This window comes from Chrysochloris asiatica, unplaced genomic scaffold (genome assembly GCF_000296735.1).
Source record: "Chrysochloris asiatica unplaced genomic scaffold, ChrAsi1.0 scaffold00485, whole genome shotgun sequence".
NCBI classification, from domain to species: domain Eukaryota; kingdom Metazoa; phylum Chordata; class Mammalia; order Afrosoricida; family Chrysochloridae; genus Chrysochloris; species Chrysochloris asiatica.
Window position 1 is genome coordinate 217230 of NW_006409003.1, and position 10294 is coordinate 227523.

Genomic DNA, 10294 nt, shown 5'->3' on the forward strand with positions numbered 1-10294 from the left:
AAGGATGGAAGTGACGTTAAGAGAAGCCCTAGGACCCTTTGACAGGTTAAATAATGACCCTTAAAGATATCCAAAGGAACCCTGGTAGGTGGCACATTAACTAAGTGTTCCCCTACTAAAAGGTCAGAGGTCTAACCCACCATTGGTTCCAAAGGAGAAAAGACCTAGAGATTTGCTCTCATAAAGATTGTTGTTATTAAGTGCCATTGAATCAGTTCCAACTCATAGCGACCCTGTATAGGTGGTCTGAGGAGCAGCTGGTGGTTTTGCACCACTGACCCTGTGGTCAGCAGTCCAGTTCTTTTCCATCTGTGCCACACTGGCAGTTCTACCCTGTCCTAGGAAGTCACTATGGGTTGGAACCACAGCACACAACACAACCACAAAGATACCCAGGACTGTAATTCCCTTGAAGCTGTGAATATGTTACATTATATGGCAAAATGGACTATGCACATGTAATTAAGACAAAGACCTTGAGGTGAGGATATGAAGTTCAATTGTCAAGGTGGACTCTACGTGCTACTTTATATAGAAGAAGGTCCTTATATAGAAAAAGGAGGTGGGAGAACCAGAGAAAGATTTAAAGATGTTTCCTGGTGGCTTTAAGGATGAAGGAAGAAGGGGCCATGAGGCAAGGGACATACAACTCAAACCTTGGGATGAATTCTCTCCTGGAGCCTCCAGAAGTGGATGACCCTACCCAAACCCAGTGAGACTCACTTCTTACTCCTAGCTTCCAGAACAAAGAGTTCTGCTGGCATGCTCACCTAAAGGTTGGTGGTTTGAACCCAGCAGCTATTCTGTGGAAGAAAGATGCAACAGTCTGCTTCATTAAAGATTAGTCTTGGAAACTCTGACTTACAGGGTTGTAATGAGTCAGAATCGACTAGGTGGCAGTTGGTTTTAGCCAACAGAACTAACAACAACAAAACCACTTTAAACTGGGACTAGTCCTTGGGGCACAAAATGGCTAAGCATTCAAACGAATAAAAGATTGCAGTTTGAATTCATCTAGGGGTACCTCAGAGGAAAGACCATTAGAAAAGTTCCAGCCATTAGAAACCTTATGGAGTGTGGTTCTACTCTGGCACACCCAGGGTCAGGTCACCAAGCATTGAAACGGATTTAACAGGAACTGTGTGTGTGTGTACGTATGTTTACAGTTGGAGGTAGTTTCCTACACCAGCCACAGGAAACCAATATAAAGGGGCAATCGTGTTTATACCCTAGCACGCGCTCCTTCCTGTGGGGCTATGGCTGTGGTTGTGGCTGTCTAGTGACCCAGCCCCTGGGGGTGATGGTGGCATCCAGGTGTGAGCCAACAACTGGTTTGGGAAGACACTCTCTGACACCCTGATGTTCCTCCTCTGCCTTCCCACCTTTCAGCAGCAGCGCAGAGCCGACTAACTGCACAGACATGCCCAGACCCAGAGCAGTTGGGAGCTGGGCGAGCCTGGGGTGCCCACAGGCATGTCATCTACGACATTGTAACTCCCCAGTCAACTATTAGGCATCCATTACTTGTAGACTAAGCACTGAGGACATAGATGTAAACAAATCAGACAGGAGGCTCCAATCTCATAGAATTCACATTTCTTTCTGGAAATTTCTGGGTACCCACCCTCGACACACAGCCCCCAGTCCTGAGCAAGGTGAGCTAGAATGGGTGGGCCAGGAAGCCCAGGTGTGGCCTGTGCCAAGGGGAGGGGAGCAAAGCTTCAGGAAGGAGTGGGAAAGAGCGGCTTCCTGCTGCCCATCAGATGGGGCTTATACTGAGAAACACCTATAGGTGGCGGTAGAGATGGAGGGGGCCGCCTCTTCATTCTGGTTTCCCGGGACCCTAGAGACTATCTCAGAGTATGCTGAGGGATTACAGAAGCCACAACTTGTCAGCTATATGGTGGATCTGGTTTGGGACTCAGGACTGGGGTTGAGAAGGCTGCTTCATCTGGCCATCCCCAACCCTGACCCCCAGCCAGGAGTACAGTAGCCAAGTGTCCATCGTGGATTAGCAGGCGGTGACTGGATCCCACCAGCTCCAACCTGGAGTGGAGTCAGGGCTGGGCGCTGGAGTTACAGCTGTCCCAAGAAGATGGAGGGACTACATTGTAGTGGATCAGTGAGGGGCATGGCTACGGAACCCCGCTGAACTGGGATCAGGGTCAGGGAGTCTCTTCTAGTTGGACGTCCACGGAGATCAGGATAGGGCATGCTTCTCAACCGGCGGCTCCCATTGGAGGACCTCAGAGGAGTCCTGTGTAAACGGAAGTGGGAGTGCTCCTTGGCAAGTTCTCAACCCACAGGGGCGTTGCTCCCTGACGGTCCAGCTCGGGGGATGGCTGCCCGCGATGCACCCAGCTATAGCCCCCACCAGAGTCCTAGCTGAGTGTCCCTGACCACATCTGGTGTGTCCATTGCATCCTTCAACCCCTCCTTCCACTTCTTTCCGGGGGAGACGTGCCAGGGACAGCTGCACTCCCCCACGTTTGGTCCAAGCCCCAGTCCATTTCCTCGTAAGCCTCCATCGTGTCCTCGGTGTCCCCCGCAGGCTCTGTCTCGGCTGCGTCCGGAGCGGCTCCTGGCGCAGTGGCATCCAGCTCTGGCCGCGACGTCCAGGTGGGCGTCCAGGGCACCGGCCGTGGCGGGAAGAGGGAGAAGCCGGGCGCCGGGGCGAGTGCCACCAGCTGGGGGCGCGCGGAGGCCGATGAAGCGGCGTGCGGGATGAGGAAGAAGATATAGACTCCGGAGACGATCAGGCCCGCGGCTACCAGCACGGCCAGCGCCACGGCCGCGTTAAAGGCCCAGGTGGGGCTGCTGAGCGTCAGGCGGCGTGACAGTGGACGGCCCAGGCGCAGCGGCGGAGGCGGTGGCGGCGGGCGCGCGGCACGGGCCTTGCGTGGTCCGGGCCCGGACTGCGGCGGCGCGGGCCTCAGGTAGAGCAGGCCACGGCGGCGGTCAAAGCGCACTGAGCCCTGGCTCAGCGGTGGTGGCGCGCACGCCTCGCGGGGCAGCAGGTCCGGCTGTGTGGGCAGCGCTGGTAGCCCACGGCGCGGCGCTAAGCGCGTGGGCGCCCGACATACCGGGCAGGCCACCGCATCGCCGCCACCCGCTGTGGCCAGTGACAAGCGCGCCAGACATTCGAGACAGAAGACGTGGCCGCAGTCCAGGCGCTTGGGCAGCTTGAAGACGTTGTCGAAGGGCGACACACAGATGAGGCATTCCACAGGCGAAGGAGGGGACAGGATGGAGCCAGAACCTGCATTTTCATCTTCCTCCTCCTCCTCCTCATTGTCGTCCTCTCCCCTGCCCGGGGAACTGGGCACCGAGCCCTGGGGGGCCCGGGGACGGCGGAGCCAGGGTGGCCTTGGGCAGGGCATCCAGACCTAGGGGGAGGCGTGGTCAGCAGGGTAGCAGGGAGAGCGTCTGGGGAGGGCAAAACTCCGGACAGAGCTGGGCCGGAATGCGGGGGAATTACTGGGAACCAGAGAATGGCAGGATAGGGAGCAGGTAGAACCGAGAGGGATGGGGCTCAGACAAGGAGCTCCAGGTAGTATGATTGGGAGCTAAGGGGGAATGTTAGGACGTAAGATTGGAGAGAACCGTGGGACCTGGGCAGGACTAAGACCCAGGGAACAGTAGGTATAGATTTGCGGAATGGCCCAAGACAAACTGGGAGGTAGGAGTTGGAGCCAGGAATCCACCAGGAAGGGGCAGAGCTACTGGGGATTTAAGGTAACCCAAGGAGGTGGACAGATAAGACTCCAGATGGCAAGGAGAGCAGAGGCAGATCCCCCCAAGCCCACGGAGAGATACCTCACCAGAGGTGCTGGGGAGGTCAGCGGCTCCTGCAAACCCATTGCCTGTTGGCCTTTTCTTACCTGTTGGTGTGCCTCCTCCCTGTGGCCAACTGTGTGTCCCTGCCAGGTCTGACCTCAATCCAGAGCTCAACAGGGTAAGGGAGCAGAGGAACCCCTCCTGGAGGCGGGACCCTGCCCGACCTGTCCAACCACCTGGGTTGGTGCTGCTTAGAGGGCAAACCCTAGGCCTGATCCTGTCAGGGTGGCGGGGGTGGGGAATGGCACCGGTGACAGGACTGGTGAGTGAGTGGGCAAAGCTCTGCAGTCACCTCCCTGCTGCTGGGAAGACAGGCAGTGGTCAGAACTGGGCAGTTTATAGGACCTGGAATGTTTGTTCCCAGACAGTGTATGGGCCAACACTTGGTGTTTGCTGTTGCTCCATCTGTGGAGCTGCATCCATGAGGTGAACATGCCTCTGAAGTCCAACCCTCCAGGGTAAGCAAAGCAAACCCCCACCCAGAACCTAAGCTGCTTCTTCTGGCAGATCTTTCAACTTAAAAAGATGACAGAGGACTCTGATCTGCCACAAGCAACCTGGGATTATTTTCAACACTCAATGGCAACAGGCTCAGACAGCCATACTGACAGCCGGTGCCTGCCTGCTTTTGCTGAGGGATCCAGGAAACCCTGCTTCTGAGACAACTACTGCTTCCCAACCTTCAGGTGCTTGCTTTCCTGGTGAATTCAGATTCCTGTAGCCTGGCGAACATACCAGGAATGTGAGCCCAGAGATGGATGTTTGGGGTGTTAACTCAAGTCCCCCCTCAAAGGTAAGACAGCAGACACTGGTAGACACAACTGCCCCAAGGGCTGAAAAGTTTATTGGGCCACAGCTAGATCAGCGGTTGGACTTGGCCACACGCTCAAGCTCATCCTTCTTCTTGATGGCGTAGGAGTTGGAGGAGCCCTGGGAGGAGGCAAATAGTGGTCAATTTTGAGTACCAGAAGCTGGCCAGCCCTCCCCTGCCCACCAAGATCCCCACCCCGACCCCACCTTGGCTGCGTTGATGAGCTCATCTGCCAGACACTCAGCAATAGTCTTGATGTTCCGGAAGGCAGCCTCACGTGCACCCGTGCACAGTAACCAGATGGCCTAAAAGGCACAGGGTGGACAGGTTAGGCATGAAGTATGCTATATCTCCTACCAGGTAAGATGTGACCCTCTGGCACCCTCTCCCCATCCTCATAGATGAGACACAGTAGAAGCAGCCCACATGGTGTCTTGCCGAATCTCACTCTGGGCAAATGCGCACAAATTAAATCAGAAACTTCAGCGTGATCCTAAAGCACCACACCAGAAGTCCAACTGGAAAAGGAACAGCTAGAAAAGACTCACTGAGGACAGGTGAATATACAAGGGACCGCCCAAAAGAGCATTGAAAAATTCCATTATTTTTTAGTTCCACTTTTCCATGAACTTTTTTTTGACGGCGATAAAACTATGTCTTTGTAAACACTTGCTGAAAGTTTACAAGTGGCAAAATGTCTTAAATGGATCCTGTGCCTTAGTCCAATATGGTCTCACAGTTCAGAGCTCCCAGTGTGGGTGGAGATCCAGGAAGGTTTCTCAGAGGAAGTGATGCTTCAGGTAAAGCATGCAGACAGAGATAATCATTCCCACACAGCAGGCCTTGCCCATGGTTCCTCAGCCCCAGGCCCACCTGGTTCACTCGGCGCAGCGGGGACACGTCCACAGCCTGACGCCTCACTGTTCCCGCTCGTCCAATGCGTGTGGAGTCCTCCCGCGGACCACTGTTAATGATGGCATTCACCAGAACCTGCAGAGGGTTCTGGAAGAGAGGAGGGCTGTGACTAAGTACCCTATAAGACAACCCCCATGAATCCCTCCATCTCTCCTCAGCACCCAAGTAGAGATATCACTAAACAGCAAGGCAGCTGCTGGCTTTGTAATGAGATAAAGGAACTCCTGCCCAGCCACATGGCACTACCTCGCCGGTGAGCAGGTGGATTATCTCAAAAGCATGCTTGACGATGCGCACAGTCATCAGCTTCTTGCCGTTATTGCGGCCGTGCATCATCATGGAGTTGGTAAGGCGCTCCACAATGGGGCACTGGGCCTTACGGAAGCGTTTGGCGGCATAGCGCCCTGCACTGTGGGGCAGGTATTTGGCATACTTCTCTTTCACTGCAATGTAGTCCTGCAGAGAGAAGCAGGGGCAACAATGAGTGGAGGGACAGACCTTGGCAGAAATCGGGACTGGTTTCCCGACCAGCCTGCCTCCCCAGGAGACTTAGGTTTTCAGACCCACCTGTCAGGACAAAATGAAACATCAACAGGTGACTTTCACACATTGTTAAAGAAAACACTTCCTTTATAGCATTGTAGGATGTTAAGCAGTACAGACATACATTAGTTATGTTGCAGGTTCAGTTCCAGATCTCTACAATAAAACAGGTTAACAAATATGTTCCCCAGTACATTGTTAATGTCGACACTATACTGCAGCCTGTATTAAGAAGTTCCTGGTAGCACAGCAGTTAAGCACTCAGCAGCTAACCAAAAGGTCAGCAGTTTGAACCAACCAAGCACACTGTGAGAGGAAGATGTAGCAAATGGCTTCTATAAAGACTTACAGCCTTGGAAACTGTATGGGGCAGCTTTTCTGTCCTACTGGATCGCCATGAATTGGAATGGACTTGATGGAAAATGGATTTGGTTTGGGTGGTCTATTAAGTGTGTGATAACACTCCTAAAAGGTTTAAAACGCATCCCGGCTGTATCCCATGCCTGTGTACTTTGCAGGTTCTAGGCACACTCCTCAGTGGCAACACCACAAACGCCTAACCTAGTGCTTGAGAGGCCAACTCACTCCAGGATGAGAACTGGTGGAGCGAGGAGCTAGTTTATGTGCATAATGGGGATTGTTATGCACCCAGTTATTCTTTTACTATCATACAAAAACACACACAACTAACCTGTTTCTATAGATAAATGCAATGTTAAGAAGACAACTATATGAAAGTTCAACATATATCCCGATTTACCTCCACCAACAGGCAAGTGGAAAGGTGTCTTGCCCAAAATGTTAAAATAAATCACACAAAAACACAAAATGTACAGGTATACCTTAATAATACTGTAAGTTTTATTTCAGACTATGGCAGTAAAGCACATATCGCAATAAAGCCACATAAATTTGTTTCCCAGTGCATAGTCTATGTTTGCACTATCGCGAAGACTACCATAATGTGACATTTAGTAAGCGGTAAAAGGGTACCAAGAGACTTGCCACACACCATGAATTTCTTTGTTTGTTACCTATTCATTCAGGGGAAAATAGTCTTTTCAAGAAATTGTGCCGGGACAACTGGGTATGAATCAGCAAGTGGGTGAAGCTGGACTCCAGGTTACATGTATCTTACCACCAAAGCAAACAGTTATGTGTGATGGGTGCTCTTTCTGGGGGAACGGACATCTCAAAAAGAATGACTAGACAAGGTGGTCACTGATTCCCTGCTTAATCTGCTGTTTAGATGGAACAGGACACCTAGCAGTGACCACTGGAAGAATCCACATCTACCCAAACTCTCAAAGGTCTCAGCACCAAGTGTTGGCCCACACTGCCTATCACCCCCCTTCCTTCCTACTTTGTGGCTATCCACGCAGCTTTCCTGTTGTGAGGAATCCTGAAGTTACCCACTCTTGTCTCAGGGATGCAGGACTCCACCACGCCCCCTCACCTGCAGAGAAATGTCGTTGATCTGCACATCATCTGTACTCCACTTCCCAAAAAGTTTGATGTCCGGGGTTTCCGCCACTGCGGGCGCAGCTGTCTCCCACTCAGTCATCCTGGGAACTGGGTAGGGAGAAGAAACCATCAGAGAACACAAGCCTGAAAGGCCATCATCAGCCACTGGCCTGAGGGTGGCCCCAAGCTATGGGTGGGATACACAGGAAAGGAGAAATGGCTGCCTCCTATGTACACACATTACCTACAGAATGTCATAACTCCTAATGTACAAAGCTTTGCTCATCTGTGTGACCTTTTCAAGCGCTAAAAAAACTACCTAGCTGTCAGCAGCAAGCATGCATCTTTTGGCAAGCACTACAAAGTCAACGGCTACTGCAGAACGTAAAAAGGCTTGTGGGTGATGCCGAACGTCCTTATACCGTGCTGTTTACCACTTTGGGACTCTAATTGCTCATCTGGAACGGAAACATTGTCTGCTACCAACGCTAAGTTCTGCAGCCTAATCAGCTAAAAAGGTCGGGTACTAGGAAGCAATCGGGACTGCTATTATCGAAGTAAGACGTCTACAGAATAGAAACGAAGTCACTTTCCTAAGGAAGTGGAACCCTTCCATCGGTGTTTATTTTCAGGAGGCCTGTAGGGAAATGTCACAAAGGTGGCAAAGCACCAGTGAGCAACTTTCGCTGCGCCTCGGCCCGTTTCCTCTGCACTCTTGTTCCGGGATGTAAGGGTTAAGTCCCATGAGGAAAGGCCCAGACCTTGGAACCCTACCCGCTGAGCCTTGGAAGGCACTGGTGGGCCACAGACCCCAGACCACGCGTCTGCCTCACCTGTGGGCGCCGCCGAGGAGCCTCAGTTGCTCGGCGTGGACCGCGCGCCGGCCTGGCACAGACAGGAAGAGACCGCGCGCCGCGGGCCGACGCATTTAACGGCGGCGAACAGTTCCGGGTCAGCAGAGGAGACGGGCGCATAAAAGAAGTCATTTGCAGTCAGAGGCCAATCCGGAGCAAGGATGTAAAGGCACGACCAAACGCACATAGTTATAACGCATGCGCGTATTGACGGAACGGTCCCAGTGTTTGGCGAAAATCCGACTTCCGGTACTTGCCTGAGCGTGAGCCCGCTGCGCAAGCGCAATGCTTTACTTGAAGCCAATGAGGTTATTTCTACCGAAGGCTGGAGACGGGTTTGTGGTAGCTTCTCTTTTGGACCACTGACTTGAAACCCTGCCCGTCATAAGTTTCAAACGGGACAGCCAGCTCGGCAACCTTGCGTATCCCGCCCGGTCACACCAGTCTCACAGACACACACGAATTGCGGCTCGGAGAATCGGAGTGTGTCCTGCGGGCCCGACTGTCCTACCCGGCCGCTGCACGCATGCGCGAGCCCACTCGTCCGCACACGCGGTTCACCCAGCTGCTCCTCGCTGATCCCGTCGCTAACTACGTTTGAGACACAAAGTGGGCAGTTCAAGCCCACTAGCCGTTCATCGGAAACCCTATACTGGGTCGCTGTGAGTCGGAATCAACTCGACGGCACTGAATAACAACCCGTAACACAACGTACACTCAGGGCAGCTGCGAACCTGGAACCTCGCGGAGGGGGTCCCCGTACACTTGACCCTTGCCCCCACCCCATGCCGGAACTCCCCAGGCCGTTACAACCTTCCCCCAACCGGTGCCCAATCTGGGCTCGTAGAGCGGAGGGCCAGGTTCCCGGAGACAAGGCCAGAGTTCGCGGCGGTAGGAACCGGATTTCCAGCCAGGAGCAGTTTGAGACATCTTGGGGATTGAGGCCCCTGAAGCCGAAGCCCTATTTAGTTGCTGCTGGCGGAGCGCTGAGAAAGCACTGGGCCGTCAGGCTGGGGACCCTCTGGAAAGCGTCCTTCCACGGATGGGGAAGCCCCTCTATAGGCTGGCAGCAGCTTGACCTCAGGGTTTTCTCTGACCCCGGTGTCTATACCCCACTCGTGGTGGGTGGGGAACAGAAAAGGCCCACGGGCACCCCCTCACTCAGCCTAGAGCCAGCCTCTTCAAGTAAAAGAAACTTCGTACGTTTGAGCCCAAAGGCTGGAATACAGACAGATAAGAAATAAAGTCGAGATGAACATCAGTTTCCTATCCACAAATCGCATTCTTCTGCAGAGGCAGACCGAAGCGATCTCTCAGAGGGTCTGGGGTGTGGAAGAGGGAGACTACCTACTTGGAGATTTATCCCCATCATACACGGATGCCTACCCGGTCGGTCTGTCCCTTGGCTCCAAACAGGTTGCTTGAAGGACAGCCCTCACCACCTTCCATCCGTCTGGGTCTGGGACCTGTGGAGCTGACTGGGTAGTTTGGTATGGTGGGTGCCCCTGCCTACCACGCATCCTGCACCTAGTGTGGAGAGTGTGAGCCAGGTTGTGACCTCATACCTCCTATACCTTGGCTGGGACCTAAGACTTGGCCCTGGCGGGCTTCCCAATGACACTGCCTTCCCATGGGTGCTTCCTGATCCCTGTCACTTCATCCACCTCAATCTCCAAAGGGACCCATCAAGGAGTTAGCTGTACAGCTCTAGAGGCCTCCTCCCAGCCCCATGGTCAGATCAGTTTCCAGCAGCCCGCCCCACAGTAGGCACAGGCTGGCTGCTCAACAGCTGCTCTGTGTGGTAACTGACTGACTCTAAACATCCCTGGCTGGCTTCCAGGAGTGTTTCAGGTCTGGAGATTCTTGGAGG

The 10294-nt window shown here is 53.4% G+C and overlaps 2 protein-coding genes across 2 annotated transcripts; both read right to left on the bottom strand.

Moving 5' to 3' along the window:
* Window positions 1-2426: 2426 nt before the first annotated feature.
* Window positions 2427-3380, bottom strand: LOC102817754 (RING finger protein 183-like). Its single transcript, XM_006877339.1, has one exon. The coding sequence runs from the start codon at window positions 3378-3380 to the stop codon at window positions 2427-2429; it is 954 nt and encodes a 317-aa protein (XP_006877401.1).
* Window positions 3381-4657: 1277 nt separating this feature from the next.
* Window positions 4658-7700, bottom strand: LOC102813546 (40S ribosomal protein S5-like). Its single transcript, XM_006877329.1, has 5 exons — window positions 7563-7700; window positions 5810-6019; window positions 5522-5650; window positions 4855-4953; window positions 4658-4767 (listed from the first exon to the last, which is right to left on the bottom strand). Exons 1-5 carry the CDS (start codon window positions 7698-7700, stop codon window positions 4699-4701), a joined length of 645 nt encoding a protein of 214 aa, XP_006877391.1. The 3' UTR covers window positions 4658-4698.
* Between the last annotated feature and the right edge of the window lie 2594 nt (window positions 7701-10294).